Source organism: Moschus berezovskii, chromosome 8, assembly GCF_049115385.1.
Source record: "Moschus berezovskii isolate FMDL1 chromosome 8, NW_MosBer_1.0, whole genome shotgun sequence".
Lineage (NCBI taxonomy): Eukaryota > Metazoa > Chordata > Mammalia > Artiodactyla > Moschidae > Moschus > Moschus berezovskii.
The window spans coordinates 50,006,215-50,024,718 of NC_142467.1; the positions used below are offsets into that span (position 1 = coordinate 50,006,215).

The window sequence follows — 18,504 nt, forward strand, 5'->3', positions numbered from 1 at the left end:
ACACCCATTAGTCCTGTAGGCTTCACTTCAAACATTACCTTCTCCAGGAAGCCTTCCAGACCCTCCAAGATAAGCTGGGAGCTCTCTCTGGACTCCCTGGATGCTCTGCTCCCCTGATACCTAAAGTATAGCTCAGACTGGGAATTCTGGGGGCAAAGACTGTGCATTCCCCAGGTCCAGCCATGCCCGGCATGTAGGAGTACCCAAAGAATGTCGTCTGTTAAAAGAAATCCCTGAGTATTTGAAAAATTCAAAAGTCTGAAAGACTGATTCTGATGATTCTGCTTACAAAATGGACTTAAAATTTGACATAGTCTCACAGACTTACTCTAATGATGTCGTGTTTTGATCTTTCAAATGTGTTTTAAAGGCGACCTTGTTGTATGCCTGCAGAGACTAGGAGGGACTGTGCAGTTGCTGAGAAGGATGAGGATGATTTACACTTTTTAAATATTTTCCTTTTGTGCTATGTATAATGATTTTTATACATTTTTAAAAAGAGAAAAAAAAAAGTTTATTCTTGAAGCTGCATCCAAGAGATTCCATTCTTTGTGCAACACACTTGCCCAGTTGTGAGGTCTGTTTGGTTCAGAGAAAGTCCCCTGGGGGCTCTCTGAGGCCTAGTTCCCAAGGGACAGCCTGCTGGGGTGGCAGAAACTTGGTAGGGTAGACTCTGCCCCTATGTCCCCTGCAGGGGCCTCCCCACAATCTGGAAACCCCACTGAGAATGGGTTTGAGGGGATATGCTGTGTAGCCCAGAGAGGACGGTCATCTTTTGCCCAGGCTCAATCCTGCAGGCTTTGTGCTTTGCATCCCACAAGGAGAGGGTTCAAGGCATGTGATGATGGGGGCAGGCAGAAGTGAGGCTGCAGGGAAGGCAGGTGGCAGCTGACACTCTTCCCTTGGACCCCCTCAGGTCATGGTCTGCAAGCCATATTCTGTGAATTCCATCTCCTTTCTCCAGGAGTCTGGTCCCTACAACGGCCTCCCACCTTTGAGCCTATGGAGGAGGAGCTAGCCCTTCCTCACCTAGCCCCCTGGGGATTAAGACTTCCCACCCCAGGCACCCTTATCTCCCTGAGGCCTAGAATACCAAAGCGGGAAAAGGTCCTATTCAACAGGTTCACTGCACGGATGGGCCCAGGGGATGCAGGGAGTAGGTGGGTGATCTGTCCAGGGTTACGCAGAAGGTCAGTGGCATGGCTTGGGACTCAGACTTCTGGGCCCCAACAGGAGCCACATTCCCAGCACCTGAGTCCTCAAGGCCCCCAGCCCACAAGGCTGGTCAGGGGGCTATGGCAGATATTCCTCCTTGACAGGTACTGGGGAGGAGGCGCCCAGGAGGCTGGCAGAACTGGGGCACAGGCCCCCCAGGGGTGGCCCTGCTGGGGTGGGGGTGATGTCATGGGCTGGCGGGGGTGGCTGTGGAGGCTGCTGCTGCTGCTTCTTCTTGTTCACTTTGCGCTCCTTGGCCCGCCGGTTTTGGAACCAGATCTTCACCTGTGGGGTCAGAGAACAGAGGCTGGGCGAGCGGTGTGGAGACCGAATGACAGAGCAAGAGGAAGAGAGAGGGCAGTGGAGCTCCTGTTTCTTGATGTGGCATTTGGGGCTTCCCCTCGGCTCCAGCTGCCCCAACTGCTCATGTACCCTGAACATGTTCTCCCCTTCTGGAACTTGTTCCCCTGCCTGTTTTTTTTTTTTTTTAAGTACCTGTAATATTTTTTTATTTTGCCCAGCAATATATAGGAGTTGCAGCAGTTCCTCCATCCTTTTAGTTTACTTTTTAATTTTTAAATTTTATTTATTTTTAATTGGAAGATAATTGGTTTACAACGTTGTGTTGGTTTCTGCTGTGCATCAACATGAGTCAGTCATAAGTATACATATATTCCCTCCCTTTAGAGCCTCCCTCCCACCCCCACACCCACCCCTCCGCTCCTGCTCCTTTACTCTTAAGACGACTTTTTCTGTAACCCTCTTCCTCTCCATCTTCCAAAGCCATGCTCTAATACCCCTCCTGCAGGAAGCCTTTCCCGTTCTCCCTGTGACTGCGCCCTCCTCTGGATTTAAACAACACTGATCAGAGCCCGCTGTGGCCTATGATTAATCAGACCCCCACCCCCGCTATTGGTGCCCAGGAATGTTGGGCTTTGTTGGCCAGGGGATTTATGGCAGCAGCTCAGTTTCTGTTGTGTTGTATGACCACGGCCAGGAGACAACCCCTCTGTTCTCCCTTGACGGAGCTCCATAATCTGCCTGGTAGCCTGGAGGCCAGACCCGCAGTACTGCTCCTGTGGCTGACGTAGGGGCCCTACACACCTGCCGTTCGGTGAGCCCCAGGCTGGCGGCCAGCTCTGCTTTCCGCCGGATGGTGATGTAGCGGCTGTAGTGGAACTCCTTCTCCAGCTCCAGACGCTGGTGGTCGGTATAGACCACGCGGTATTTGTCCTTGGTCCGCGTCTTACCTGAGAAGCAAAAGCGCCAGGGGGAGAGGTGAATGGGGAGAGGAGCCTGCAAAAGGCCAAGGCACGGCTCCCAGGAGGAAGAGCAATCCAGGTCCCCTGGAGAAGAACGCTAAGTAACAATCAGGCTTGGAGACTCCTAACCTCGGAGTCAAGCACTGTTCTCATGTCCATCTGGAGCCCCTAACACTGAGAGAGAGGCTTCCTCGATGGTTCAGCAGGCAAAGTATCTGCCTGCAATGCAGAAGATGCAGGGAATGTGGGTTCAGTCCCTGGGTCAGAAAGACCCCCTGGAGGAGAGCATGGTAACCCACTCTCGCAGTGTTGCCTGGAGAATCCCACGGATAGAGGAGCCTGACAGGCTACAGTCCATGGGACTGCAGAGTCGGACACGACTGAGCGACTGAGCACAAGGCTCAGAGGCAGGGTGCAGCTTGCCAACAGTTACCCAGCAAGCTGCAGGTGGGGTTGGGGTTTCAGCCAGGTCTGCTGACCCAGAGCCCTGCCCTGACTGCCAGGCCCACCAGCTTTTATGCACCAGTTCCCAGGTGTGGCTGCAGAACAGACACATGGGGAACTTGTGAAAAACGCAGCTTCCAGAGCGCCACTGAGCATGGAAACTCGAAAGCCTTGGGGTGCAATCTGCATTTTCCACAAGCTCCCCAGGTGGTTCTAATTCAGGGATCCTTGGAGGAACACCTGGCAGCAGGGGGAGGTTGAGACAGAGACATTGGCTGCTCTTCTCTCCTGTGATGCAGAGAGCAGGAAGGGCCGCCACAGCCAGAGGCTGGAAGCAGGAAGCTTTCAGGAACTGTCCTGGGGCATATGCTCCTCAATTCCTGTTGAATGCCTGTTGGTTCCTGGCCAAACAGACAGAAAGTATTGGGGCTGCTGGTTGTTCCCCAGGACCTGTCAGGTTCCTCAAAAGACCCTGGTTCTAGACACAAAGCCCTGAGCTGAGGTTGCACACCAGGGGCTGGTCTGCTTGGAGCCATTCACACTCCAGCCTGAGCCCAGGAACACAGCAGGAGTGCTCAGATGAGCCCACAGATATTTACTGAGTTCCTGCTGTGGGCCAAGTCCCAGGTACAGCAGTGAACAAAATTAAAAGTCCCTGCCCTCATGAAGCTTAGGTTCTAGTGGAGGGAGATGAGTAAAAATTAAAAAAAAAATATGAAAATAATTTGATATGTTAATTGATGAAAAGTATTTCAGAGAAAAAAGAAGGACTGGGAATTTAGGGAGGAGAGAGGCTATGATTTTAAACAGAGTGGCCCATGAAGGCCTTACCTTGAAGGGGAGCTTGAGCAAAGATCTAAAGGAAGTGAGGGAAAGAGCAATGCAGCTGTCTCGGGAAGAGGTGCCCAAGCAGAGGGAACAGTAGGTGCAAAGGCCCTGAGGTGGGGACGTGCCTGCTGTCTGAAGAGGGAGGAACAGTGAGGAGGCGGTGTGCCTGCCCAGGATGCAGTGAGCAGGAGTGGGCAGTCATGCAAGGCCCACAGGCCATAGAAAGGAGTCTGGGTTTTGCTCTGTCTGTGACAGGAGCCATTACAGGGTTTTGAGCAGAGGAGACGTGAGGTTTGATGTAGGTCTTAAGATGCCTCTGGCTGCTGCACAGAGAGCAGACTGGCGAGACGGCGGAAGTGTGGGGAGACCTGCCGTAACTCAGGAGAAGGAAGGTGGTAGCTTGGCTTCCACATGAGACTCAGCCCTGGACCAGGAACTGGATGGGTTAATGTCAGGGATCTCTTTCAGGCTGGGATCAGAGGTCTGTCTGGAGAGACTATTAAAGAGTCATGCTTGGCCTGGGCCGCTGTGAGGGCCTGACTCAATACCAGTGTCCTTTTGTAAGAAACTGAGCACGTGGCTATGATCAGGAGGCACACGCAAGCACTTTCAGACCCACCCCTGCATCCCACCAGGGCATGGCCGGTCTGAATAGCCATCGACCCCCTCCCATTTCACCCAGATGCCCCCACAACAACCTGACCTTCATCTCCGTGGCCCCAGCTCTGGGCCTGCCTGTCCCTCAGCACCCCTGCACTAACTACCCCCCCACACTGTTCCAGCCTCCGCCTTCCCCACCCAGCCCACACAGCTTGGCAGGACAGTGCTGGGCTCCCCAAGAGCCAAGTGGTTTGTGGAGAACAGGAGACAGCAGATGTTCCTGGGCTCCTTCCCTTGAGTTTCCTGCCAGAGCAGCAGAACCACACTGGACTCTTCCACAACCACTGACCTCAGCCCATTGCCCGACACAGCACGAGACAGCCTCGGCCCTCAGCCAGGCCTAACCCAGGAAAGGGACCAGGGAGTGGCCGCCGAGGCCTTGGCTCCAGAAGGGGCCCCCTCTTGACCTAGAAAATTCAACGCCAGCTCAAAAACAATTCTGCCTAATGCCACCACCGCTGGAACCCAGCAGATCTCTGAACCCACAGCCCCGCTGGGTTCACTGGGCCAAAGCCAGAAAGGGTCATAGAAGTTCAGTCTCCTCCCACATTATAGATGAAGATAACTGACGTTCAGAATGGTTATACAGCAGCCAGAGGTCCAAATAAGAGAGGCCTTGTGAGTTCTTTTAGTCCAAACTCCCTGTACATTCAGGGTTCCTGAAGCCCCAGGCAGTTACCAGGCCTGCAGCTCCTGTTGTAGTGCATAGCTCCTCACCCCACCAGATTTGGGGTCCACAGAGCCTGCTATATGGCCCTCTAAGCATTGGCAACAGAAGCTCAAACTGCAGGCCCATCATCTACTTATATTTCTGGAAGGGAGGGTCCAGACCATGGTGAGGGCAGATCCCCAAAAGTCCTGGCTGGGGCTGGATGGCCCTCAGGTTGACAATGCCAAAAAGATTCACTTTTGGCAGTAGGGGGAGGAGGCTTCCTGCCCACCCAGACCTCAGCCTGAGAGATTATGAAGACACCCTTTTCCTCAGGCATCCAACCCTCACTCCTATCCTCCCTGATGAGCAAGTGGGGAGCCATTACACCCATTTCATAGATGGGGGAAATCAAGGCTCAGAAAAGGGCACTTGCTGAGGGTCATCCTGCCTATAGTGGTATCGGTCTGGGCTCAGGTTTCCTGACCTCCAGTTTGGGCTCTTCCCCCAGCTCTGGGGGCAGCAGGAACTCGACAAGAGATGTGGTTCTGGCTGCATGGTTACTCCTCTCTGCATAGTTGCACCTCTAGCAAGGCTGCCAGTGAAGACCCAGGACCTGTTACAGCCTCCTGGACCCAAGAGCGGGGTTGGTGGGCTCAGGAACCCACTGACCAACTTCTATCTGGGGAAGTTGCTCAAAGCACACAATTTATTGCTGAGAAAATGGCTCTGCCAAAGAACCAAATGTTTGAAATCACACTGTGTGGTCCAGGAACTAGAAAGTCCCATCTGCTGGCCAGAGGGTGATAACGGGAATATCCTCCTTGAAGCCCAACTTGGTGATCTCAGCCTCATTTAACATGGACATGCCCTTTGACTCCTGAATCCCTCTTCCAGGGAGTGATCCCACAGAAAACTGCCCAGAGAGGTAGCTGTTTCAGATAGTACAAAAGTTAATGACAATGTACATGTCTGTGAGTCAGAACTAGTTAATAAGAGATGGTACATCCATGGAGAAGATCATTAGCCAGTCATTAAGAAGAAATTATAAAGCTCTGTATGTGCCAACATGGAGCAATTTCTAAAAACATTATTAAAAAGGCAAAATGGTGTGAATAGTATGTTACTATTTTTGTATAAAAATGGAATACACACACTCACACTCAAACATGTTTGTGCACCCATAGTGTTCTTTCTGAAAGAATATACAGGAAGCCAGTATCGGGGCTGCCTGGAGAAGGGACTGAAGCCTGGGGAGCCATAGGGAAGAGGGATTCTTTGGGGTATTTGCATTTTTACCCCCCCCAAAGATGTGAATTTGTATTTTTAATGACAATCAGGTGCCCTGGGCTCTAGTCCCAGCTCTGGGCCAGAACTCCCCACTGCTGTGAGCAACCCTCCTTTGCCCTCCTGTTATCACCTGTGCCAACCTGGGGGCCCAGGAGGGAGGGAGCAGGGAGGTGCGTGACAGTGGTGGGGCAGGGAGAGGGCCCAGGATGAATGATTTACAGGCCTTTGGGACACTGGGCCTAAGAGGGAAGTCCGGACTCTTGTAACAGGTGTCTGATGGGGGCCAGGCCACTCCCAGTCACCTAATGAATAACCCTCTGGGCCAGATGCCAGGGCACGTAGGTGGGAGAGAGGGTGGGAGTCCCCCCACCAGCTCTTAGGGGTGAAGCATCGGAGAAGAGCCTTGGATAACTCTCCAAATGAGAGTCTTTCTGCTCTGGTTGTAGGATGCTAGGAAAGGTCCATCCATATGCATCAAGCTGCCACAGAGGTTATCAAGCTCCCCACCCCTCAAGCATGCACAGCAGAGGGCCTGGGAAGCTCCAGGCTAAATGTCCTGACTCCAGACCAGCAGCTTCAAATGCCGGAGGAACCTTTTAAAGCACTGATTCTGGCCCAGAAGTTTAGACTCAGGGGGACTAAAATCGGGCTCAGGGATTTGATACTTGAATAGCTCTCCAGATGACCATGACATGTGGTTGTTCGGGCAGGCAGACCTCTAGGGCTTACTGTCCAGCTTCTCACTGGCTGGGTTCTGAGCCTCATGTTCTGTATCTACAAAATGGTGATAATTATTCTAATAGCAGCCGATATGTCCATGTGTCAAGAACTTTGTATACATCTCTCAACAGCCTATGAGGCTGTGCAGGTGTTAGCCCCAGTTTACAGATGAGAACACTGAGGCCCAGCAAGGCCTGCACATCTGTAGGTGGGACCTGGCCCAGGTCTGTCTAGTTTTAGAAACAGCACTAAAACCTATCACCCAGTGTAAGGTCTCCCATAATTAACTCCCTCCCCAAGTGTACAGGAGATCACTTGAGATGGATGGATGAATGATGCCTGCTGCTGCTGCTGCTGCTAAGTCGCCTCAGTCGTGTCCGACTCTGTGAGACCCTATAGACGGCAGCCCACCAGTCTCCCCCGTCCCTGGGATTCTACCAAACACATAGTAGGCATGCAGGGAAAGGTAGATCCTAATGATTTCCATGGTGGGATAACCATATGGCAGGGGTGCTGGGAAATGGATCTAAGCAATGGATTGCATGTTGGATGAGACCATTTATTTATAAGGTCCCTTCCAACTTGGAAACATGAAGTTCCCAATGTTTGCTGATGCTCTGATTATATTTGTTATTATTGCTGAAAGAATTCTAAGACTGATTTCCCTGTCTGAGAGTCTAGAAACAAAGTCTGCCCAGCTGGAGGGTGCGGGCAGGAGCCTGGCGGTCTGCAGTGGGGCCTCCTCATCCAGCCTGGGCCAGGCAAGGACAGAGTTCAGCCTCTGCCCCCAGGGCGGGGTTGGTGGCTTCCAGAAAATCAAGTGGCCTCTGGGTCAGCACTTCCTTTGACCTCTTCCTGCTGAGACTGTGGCCCTGAGGGATGACACTGCCGGCTCTGGCCCTCAGAGCTTGGAACACAAATCCACAACCCCTCTCTGTGTGGTCCAACCCCACTGACCGTGCATCAAAATCCCCCACACCCAACAGACATACACAGACACAGAGAAATGCACACAGGCAGGCATGGATACTTGTTAAAAATACATATTCACAAGCTCTCAGGCCTGTTGCATCCTGGTCTCTCTGCCATCTTTAACAGGCTTACCCGAGGGGATTCTGAATCACCTGCTGAAGTAAGTAGGTCCTGGTGCTGTGGCCGTAAATAAGTCCCTTCTCCCCTCTGGGCCCATTTCTCCTATGCAGCAGAAGAAGGTTGGGTGTCAGCTCCCAGGGCCCTATAGATTCTGAACTTCTCTGTAGCTCTGAGCCCATCCATAAGGACCTGGGTCCAGGTCTGCATCCTTCAGTTCAGTTCAGTTGCTCAGTCGTGTCCGACTCTTTGCGACCCCATGAACCACAGCACGCCAGGCCTCCCTGTCCATCACCAACTCCCGGAGTTCACTCAAACTCATGTCCATCGAGTCGGTGATGCCATCCAGCCATCTCATTCTCTGTCGTCCCTGTCTCCTCCCACCCCCAATCCCTCCTAGCATCAGACTCTTCCAGTGAGTCAACTCGTCACATGAGGTGGCCAAAGTATTGGAGTTTCAGCTTCCTTAGCTGATGGATTTAACAAGCGGTTGAACTTCTTTGGACTTCCCTTCCCCCGGGGTAGCAGAATGGATGTGAAAGCAGTTTGCAAAGGGCAAAGAGCTATGGAGACGACAAGCTGCACTGAGCTATTTGTAGAAGCGGATGTTGGAGGGGTCCCTTGGGAGAAGGAGGAATGCTGCCTGATGGGGGCCCTCAGGGCAAAGAACATTGCCTGGAGGTGGGGCGGTCTGGCTGGGTCACCAGCTGGACATGTGAGGTTCTGCTTGGAACCATTTCCTCATGTGTATGACCAGTGGGTGGACTTCTGTTGCCCAGTTCCATGATGGATGGATATCCTCCCTGGGCCATGAGGCTCTCTATGATTGGTCCATGATTGGGCCCATGATTAGTCCTTGTTTTGGCTGGTTTGCCAGTCCTAGCTGCTCTAGCATGATTCCTCGTTCACTCCTGATCATTCCTGGAGCAGGAGTGAGGCTAGCATGGGTGTGGGGGTGCGATGAGAGGATGGCCAGACCAGCCACACTCAGGGGCCCTGCAGGTTCAGGCAAGCTTCTCCACCCCACTGTCACCCTCCTTCCAGGCATTAAGCTCAGTCAGCACCGCCCCCTCCTCCTCCCAGGCTGCCTCTGCCCCTTCCCCTCACCTATCTTCTTTGAGGAGGTCCCCAGTCTGACTCGGCTATAGGAGGCAGTGAAGAGGACAGAAAGTTCACAGTCAAATAGACCTGATGGTTCTAACCCGGCCTGGCCATGGGCTAGCAGTGGGAACCCAGGCAAGTCACTGAACATTTCTGAATCCCATTACTCATCTGTGTAATGAGGACAGGAATGCCTCCTTCAGACATGGAAGCTGTGGAGAGCAGATGTGATCATGTATTTAACAAGGTATTATTTAACAAGATTTTAATAAAAGCTATCTGTGACAGTGGAGAAAAACAAAGAGGGGAAGGGAGGAGGGGGGATAAGAGGGAAAGGAGGAGGAGGAGCAGATGATGATGATGAGACAAAAGATGAGCAGAAGATGATGATGCAGAGACAAAAAGATGATGACTGCAGAGACAAAAGAGGCAAGAGAACCCTCAGTGGAGAATAAGGGGCACATCAGGAAAGGATCACCATTCTAGGAACTCTGGAGAGGAATTTTCCTGCACTGTCCCACATGACAGCTGCTAGCCACATGTGGCTGCCTAAACTGAAATCAATTAAATAGAATTAAAAATTCAGTTTTTAAGTCATGCTAGCCATATAGCTAGTGCTCAGTGGACACGTGTAGCTAATAGCTAGCACACTGGACAGTACAGATACAGAGCCATCATTACAGGAAGTTCTATCGGACAACATAGCCAGACCAAACGCCCAGCAAAGTCCAGATGCCCACACCCTCATCAGTTCAGTTCAGTTCAGTCTGAGTCATGTCCAACTCTTTGTGACCCCATGAATCACAGCACGCCAGGCCTCCCTGTCCATCACCAACTCCCGGAGTTCACTCAAACTCATGTCCATCGAGTCAGTGATGCCATCCAGCCATCTCATTCTCTGTCGTCCCCGTATCTGCCCGCCCTCAATCCTTCCCTGCATCAGAGTCTTTTCCAGTGAGTCAGCTTTTCACATGAGGTGACCAAAGCACACCCTCATAGCATATACCTAACCCGACTGCTTGGACCATCTGCAAAGCAGCCTGTCCTTGCGTTCATCACCCAGTTATATTCTTCCTAGGATTTTCCACAAGGGGCACCAGAAATAGGGGGCAACTTTGGCCTAGAACAGCCCTTCTGAGAGTTACAAGCAGCAACTGCATCCCTCTGTCTTCTGAGCTGAACAACCTGCAGCCTCCCAACTGTCTCCTGGTGGAGTTTCCTGGCCTCTGCCCTACCCTGGCCATCCTTCTCTGGTCTGGAGGTGAGGTCCCTGCCTAATCGTCTGCAGGTGTGGGTCCTGAAGAATCACATCTGGGGCAGAGGTGCAGGGAGGGAGGGGCTATGGACCCCAGCCCTTTTCATGCTCACCGAGGGACCTTAGCAAATCCCTTCCCCTTGGTTCCTGGCTCCCTACATGCTCCATGATGGTAGAGACCATGCATCTAGCTCATTTGGTTCTACAACTGAGCCAGACACACACAGTGAGTACTTGATGAATCCTTGTTTAACCTAACACAGACTCACCGCTTCCTGGCTTTCTCCTCACGGTAAATGGCCCCTCTCCTTCAGCCACTCAGGCCAAAAGCCAAGGTGGCAGTTTCCCCGCCTCCCACATCCCATCCATCAGCTGGTTGGCCTAACCTCCAAAGGACATCCTTCTGTCTAACTCCACTGTTCGCACAGCCTTAGTCACAGGCACTACTCTAATAGAGAAATGTGTTGTTCTAGGGTCAAAAATACTTGCATTTGAAACATAGTGAGTACTCAATAGATGGTAGTGCATATTATTATTACTATGGGAAGTGCTTGGTGCTTATTTGTTAAATGGTTCATTCCCACTTTCAAGGGTGGGGGGTAGATTAAAAACAAACCAGCATAAGAAATAGTTACAAACTGTGATTAGTGTGAAGGAAAGGAAGCATGGAGCTCAGAGCATAACCTCACACCTCTTATAGTTATTATGATTAAGATGTGGGGACAGGGTGGCAGGGGGCAGAGAGTCTATTTTATTTAGCTTGAGGAAAGTGGCCTGGAGGAGGTGACGTCTAAGCCAAGATCTGATGGTTGAGAAGGAGGTCTCTATGTCACCAACAGGGAAGAATATCCCAGGAAGACAGAAGAGCATGTGCAAAGGCCCTAAAGCAGAGAGAGTAGCAACAGAGGGCCAGACCCCCGAGGGACCCCGTGTGCCTTGCCCTGGCAGGAATCCCTAGCACCTAGCAGAATAGAAGAATGACTCAGAATGAATGAGAGAGGCACGAGAGGAGGCTGAAAAGGCTAGCAGGGTTTTGAGCCCTAGGGTGAGGGGCTTGGATTTGACTTTGAGAGCATTGAGAAGACATCGGAGCCTGGAGGGTCAGTCTTGGCTTCCACTGACACCTGTTCCCTCTCTCTGTTGATGCTAAGGGGTCTTTGTGGGGCACCCCTACAACACTGAGGGGCAAGTATGGCAGGGGGAGGGCTTAGCCTCTTAACATGGTGATGGACCTGACTCCGGACATATATGTTGTTTCCAGGTCCCAGGAACTCTGGGACAGAAACTTGAGGGGCATCTCATTAAGATAATTCCCACCAACAAGAGAGGCTTGCTGCTAATAAAGCTGTTTTGGTCCTTCAGAACAACTCCCCAAGCTCTCGGCAGCAATATCTGAAAAGTGGGGGGAAAACACCTAAGCAAAAAAAGCCTTCTGCCACCTTCTAACTGGGTCATTCCCCCCTTCCCAGCTACATCTGAGAGATGAGGTGTCGAATGGAGCTTCTGCCTGGAGAACCGGTTTTAAACAGCCTGCTGTGCCCATCCTCCCCCTTCAGCCTTACAGCTCATCACTGACTGGCCTCCTTTTCCCCACCTGGACTGGAATGCACATGGGGAGGGGGGCTTGGGCTCCCATTCTGAGTGTGTTGCTTCATCTGATAGATGGTCATCAGGCTGTAGAGGCTAGGTTTGAACCCTGGGCAGCGGCAAACCTGGCAGTGTGAGCTTTGGCAAGTCACTTTACCCTCTCTGAGCCTCATTAACTCTATCTGTAAAAATGAAACTAATAATAGATCCTCACACCTCTTATAGTTATTATGAGACTTAAATGAGATCACACATGGGGAGTTTTTGACACAGTGCCTGGCACGTGGTAGAGACTCAGCCGATGTCACAGTTATTAGCTTTATCATGAGCTCCTACTATGTGCAAGGCATGATAAGAAGGATGAGACTGACTAGGACTGTTCTTTGAGGGGATGACAGACGGTAGATGGCAGAGATCAATAAGACAGTCAGTGATAAATGTTCAAAGAAGGATCTGATACAGTGCTTGCAGGGGAGGAAACCAAGGAGGGCTTCCTAGAGGAGGTGGCCTTGGAGAAGCAGCATTTGACCTGGTAAAGATAGAGGAGGACAGTTCAGGTCAAGGAACCCACACTAGAGAGGCAGGGCTTGTGAGGTATGTGCTCTCATGTACCTGCTAGTGACAGGCAGAGATGGTCACAGGCACCAGTTCACTGAGTACCTACTGTATGCCAGGCTCAGGGCTGTGTTTTACAGGAACCATTGCTTCAAGGTATAATCCCGTTATCATCTTGATATCACAGTGGAAGAAGCTGAGGCTAGAGATATGATCCACACCAATTTGACTGCAGCTAATGCAGCTTCTAACAGAAATACAACTCCAGGCTTGAGGCTCTGAAGCTGGACTCTTAACTGTCCCAGGTAAGCATTTCTGCATCTCAACAAGCTAATGGGAAAGGGGCTTCAAGAGTGGGTTGGGGCTGGTTCTCAAGAGGACTCTGAAATGGGGCTGGATTTTCATTACAGCAATCGAATGGTATAAAACGAAAGGACAATTCCATAGCAGTGGGGAGCCATGGGATGCTCTTGAGCAGAGGATGAGCTTTGAGAAGGTAAATCCAGTAGTGGTTTAGAACAGTGCCCCTCCCCAACCTTTTTGGCACCAGGGACTGGTTTTATGGAAGACAATTTTTCCAAGTATGGGGGTGGGGGATAGTTCAGATGGTAATGTGAGCAATGGGGAATGGCAGATGAAGCTTTGCTTGCTCACCCACCACTCACCTCCTGCTGTCCCGCCCATTCCTAACAGGTCACACACCAGTACCAGGGGACTGGAGACCCCTGGTTTAGAGGACACCAAGGTCAGAGCTGACTCACTTGAAAAGACCCTGATGCTGGCAAAGATTGAGGGCAAGAGGAGAAGGGGACGACAGAGGATGAGATGGTTGGATGGCATCACTGACTCGATGGACATGGGTTTGGGTGGACTCTGGGAGTTGGTGATGGACAGGGAGGCCTGGCGTGCTGCGGTTCATGGGGTCGCAAAGAGTCGGACACGACTGAGCGACTGAACTGAACTGAGGGCAGTAGGGGGCTTCCCAGGAGGCTCAGTGGTAATGCATCTGCCTGCCAGTGCAGGAGATACTGGAGATGCAGGTGCGATCCACGGGTCAGGAAGATCCCCTGGAGGAGGAAATGGCAACCCATTCCAGTATGTTTGCCTGGAAAATCCCATGGACGGGGAGCCTGGTGGGCTACAGCCCATGGAATTGCAAAGAGTTGGATACAACTTAGCGACCAAGCAGCAGGAGCAGCAGCAGCAGCAGGGTATTAGGGAGAGGCTGAAGGTGAGAGGCCAGGTTGGTGGCTGTGGCAATGGACCAAGGAGAAGGCCTGGAACGTAGTTGGGGGAGGAGAATTCATTCCCTCCATGGGCCTCAGTTTCTCTGTCTGATAGCTGAAGAGGTTGGACCAAGATCCAAACCCTGCTACAAGAGTCTTATCATCTGAGTGGACATTTCCCTACTTGTATGGGACTTCAGCCATGCCATTGGGCCATTAACCTGTGAAAAACTATTTATTGATACTGCATCAGAGACTGAACCTTTGACAGAGAATGATTTATAACATCCCTAAAGAAAATATTTATAGTTGCAAAAGGGGAAGACAAAAAAGAATAGAGCCGCTTGCAGTCATTTCCCCTCCTGGCCTCAGTCAAGTAGCAGTCATCACTCAGAACCGGTTAATATTTCGTTTATGGACAACATAATAGCCTCTCTCGCACCTTCCCAAGCTTTGTTGTCCTCTCCTTAGGTAAAGCTGGCATCTTAGTCCCAGCCTCAGCTCCGCCAATTCCCCGGTAAGAACAGAGTACTGACCATCCATGGAATAGGGAGAAAGGGCCGACCAGGCTTCCACTACTGGCATGAGTGGCTCAGCTGGATGGTTTGGGTCCCATCTCCAGGTTGAGATCTCATCTCTCCCCTCTTCTCCCAGAGCTGTCTTACTGTCCCTCACAGACTTGCCCAGTTCATTCATTCAATAGAAAATACTGCTGCTGCTAAGTCGCTTCAGTCGTGTCCGACTCTGTGTGACTCCACAGACGGCAGCCCACCAGGCTCCCCCGTCCCTGGGATTCTCCAGGCAAGAATACTGGAGTGGGTTGCCATTTCCTCCTCCAATGCATGAAAGTGAAAAGTGAAAGTGAAGTCACTCGGTCGTGTCCGACTCTTCACGACCACATGGACTGCAGCCCACCAGGCTCCCCTGTCCATGGGATTTTCCAGGCAAGAGTACTGGAGTGGGGTGCCATTGCCTTCTCCTCATTCATTCAACAGAAAATATTGAGCACCTACTAAATGCCACACACGGAGCTGGGTGCCTGGAATGCAGTGAAGTGAAAGTCACTCAGTCCTGTATGACTCTTCGCAACCCCATGGAATTCTCCAGGCCAGAATTCTGGAGTGGGTAGCCTTTTCCTTCTCCAGGGAATCTTCCCAACCCAGGAACTGAACCCAGGTCTCCCACATTGTAGGCATATTCTTTACCAGCTGAGTCACAAGGGAAGCCCAAGAATACTGGAGTGGGTAGCCTATCCCTTCTCCAGAGGACCTTCCCGACCTAGGAATCAAATTGGGGTCTCCTGTATTGCAGGTGGATTCTTTACCGCCTGAGCTATCAGGGAAACACAGTCATGGGTCAAATAAACATGGTTCTGGACTTCATGGGCGTTTACCTTGGTGGGTTGGTGTGGGAATAGACACCACACAAACACACAAATAAGTAAGTTAATGTTCTGAAGGAAACAAGGCAAAGATTATCAACGGGTATGTGGGGGAGGCACCGACTTCAGAACCTCATGGAGGACCTCTCCGAGGAAGTGGCCACTAAGCCAAGTAAGACCTGAAAGGTGAGACAGCTTGCACAGTTTTCGGAAGAGGGAATACAGCAAATGTATAAGACCTGCCTGTAGCAGCACATATAGCTTTGTAGACCTCAGGAAGAAATGTAAATTTTGCTCTAAATATAATGGGAAGCCATCAGAAAAATTTTTAACTGACTCATCCAACATATACCCCAGCCCAGACTCTACCTGTGTGAACTAGAACAACTCCTTACAGCCTCCAGGCTTCAATTTCCCATCTGTATGTCTGGTCTCTAACTGTCCAGTCAGATATTCTAGAATGCTTGAAGCACAGAAGGCAAAGAAGGGGCAGGAAGGATACCATCAGATCGGGACCAGCAGCACTTGGGGGTGGTGGTGGCATGCACTGACCTTCCCTCTGCTGTCCCAGACAACAGCGTTACCCAGGAAACACCCCTGGAGACCCCACATCTTCATTCCCCAGAGGGACAAACTGAGGCCAAAGAGGAGAGGGGCTTGGCCTCTCTCTCAGGGAGGGTCTGTAGCCTCAACCCAGTTCTGCCCGTGCCTCAAGAGCACTGGTCAGATTCAGATTCCACCTGAGTGGACAGGCGGCAGCTTCTAGCTTCTAAAAGGCAGAGTGGTTCTCGCCTGGCTCCAGGGGTGGCCACTTTCCTTGGGAACCCCTAAACCTCCCTTGGCCCCCCCTTCTACTTTCTGCAAGTGAGGGTGAAAGAATGTTTGCCTTTGGGCAGAGTTACTCCTAGGCCTCCAATGTGCCCCGGGCAACAGTTTCCAGATGACTTTCGAGACCCGAGCCGAACAGGGTTTGTCAGCTCCAGTGCCCAGAGAGCCAGGATTTGCCTGACATCACACAGCCTGGAAGCTCCTCAGGGCTCCTGCCAGTCCTCTGACTGCCACAGGCCCCTGGAGAACCTCCCTGTCCATCTGCATAGTCGGCTGATGAGCAGGAAGTGCAACTGAATAAAGGAGCAGGACAAGTGGACTTTCTTCTTCAGAAAACAGACACAGAACCGCAGGAGCCCAGGTGTCAGTGGCCCCAGACACGTTCACATAATCGAAGGTAAAATTCTCAACTGAGGTTTATGGATAAAGCTTCTAGGGGCCTTTGGAACCCCTGAAATTGTCTTCCCAGTTAGGAAACACTTTTTCTTTTTTCCTAGGGAGAACATTTACGCTTTCCACCACATTTTTCAAAGGAGCCCTTTTGTAACTCAAATGTACAAGACCCTTCTTGCTCATGTCACAGGTGGTAAAACTGAGACCTAGAAAAGATGGCTGATTTAAGGGACTCTTGAGAGGATTTGAACACAGGCTTGGTCACATCCCAGCCCCACCATGTACTGGTTACACAAGTATCACTGTATTGGACCTACTTTGTCATCTCTCTAGGCCATAGTTTCTTCATCTTGAAAATGGGGATGACAATAGTCCCCATGATAAAGTTATAAGGATGAAAGGTCTTAGGTCAGCGCCTGCTCCGTTAGGTGCTCTGGAAGGATTAGCTGTTATTATTTAGCCACAGAGACAAGTGCACAGCTGCAGCAGAAACCTCAGTCCTCCGAGGCCTCTGGAGGCAGATAGGAGGTTCTGTGTCCCAGGGACTCTCAAGGAGGTGGTACAGTTACAGCCAGACCTGTAGCTGCTGTTCATCCACTCCGCGGCGTCTGTCCCAGGATGGGCTGTCCGTGTGGGGGGACATGGGGGTGAAGAGGGTGGGGGGGAGGTGGGGAAGGCTCAGGCTCACTCCCAGCTGGGGGAAGGGGAGGAGGGGCTGGACATCAAAGGGTGGGCAGGCCGACTTCCCGCCCCTAAGGCCAGGTGGCCTTTGTCAGGACAGGCCAAACACAGTCAGGACAATGGGGTATCATGTTCACTTTCCGGCCGACAGGAGTCACTACCGAGCCAAGGCCCAGCCTGTTACATGACAAAGGGGGGACCTATAAAGAGGTCAGGCCACCCCTTATTAAAGCTGAGCCTTTGTCCTGCCCTCTCCCCTGCCTTTGAAGAGGGTGGATCCGAGAGGCCTGCCTGGGGGCAGGAGGTTCACAGGCTCAGGAGCCAAACAGTAGCCACCTTTCCAACTGCTGCTGCTGTCCCCTCCCCCAGGGTCAAGAGTTCAGGGAGAGCCCTGGGATGGTAAGGTAGGGACCCTCAACCACCACCAATCTAATCAAAGAAGGCTCTTTTTTAGCCCAAAGAATATGACCCACCAATCTCTTCATTATATGGATAGGGGACTGAGACCTGGAAAGGAAAGTGACTAGTGTGTGTACACAGATAGTGCGTGTCCCGAGGCTGGGATAGGGGTGCAAGGAACAGATGACCACCTGGACCAGTGCTGCCAAAAGTTTACCCAGGGATAAAGGTCTGGGGACCTGTGTTTAGTTCCTACAGGGCGTCTTTCTTCATTGCTTGGGTCTCAGTTTCCCTACCTACAGGGAAAGACAGGTTGTGCTTTCCAATGCTCTGGCAGGCCAGGATTCAGAAGGGGGAAAATGAGAGAACAGCCTCCAGGGAGGGTGGTCGAGGGCCACATTCTGGAACCCAAGCAGGGCCACGGCAGAGGTCAGACAGCACCTGCTGGCGCCCAAGGGAACCATTCGGAGGCCCAGAGCGAGAGAGGGATCCTTACCGCTGCCACCGCCGCCTCCAGCCGCCACACTGCGCCGCATCCACTCGTAGGGTGTCCGCCTTTGCGATCCGGGTGAGGAAGGTGTGCCTGGGCCGCCGAGGGGCTGCGCCAGGAGACCCGGGCCAGGCCCCGAGGGCGTGGGCACCGCGCCAAAGTCCGGAGGGGGCCCGAATGCCAGCGGGGCCGGGCTGGCGGTGGGAGCCGTGGGGCCCGGGCCGTAGGCGGCAGCCCATTCGTCCTTGGGCGCAGAGAAGGGCGCGCTCCAGGCTGCAGGGGGCACGGGGCCCGGCTCCACGTGAGAGTAGCCGGTGAAATCAGGGTACTGCGGGGGTCCAGGGGGCGGGGGCGGAGGGCCGTAGGCTTGCGGGCCCAGGCTGAGACTAGCGGGCCTGGCGGGGCCGGGGTACACGGGGGAATCCTTGTCCAGCACATAGCCCACGTACAT

General features: G+C 52.2%; 1 protein-coding gene across 1 annotated transcript; it reads right to left on the reverse strand.

The window, feature by feature from the left end:
- Nucleotides 1–548: 548 nt before the first annotated feature.
- CDX1 (caudal type homeobox 1) lies at nt 549–18,504 on the reverse strand. The gene is made up of 3 exons (XM_055430779.2): nt 18,060–18,504; nt 2,320–2,465; nt 549–1,500 (listed from the first exon to the last, which is right to left on the reverse strand). Exons 1-3 carry the CDS (start codon nt 18,502–18,504, stop codon nt 1,294–1,296), a joined length of 798 nt encoding a protein of 265 aa, XP_055286754.1. The 3' UTR covers nt 549–1,293.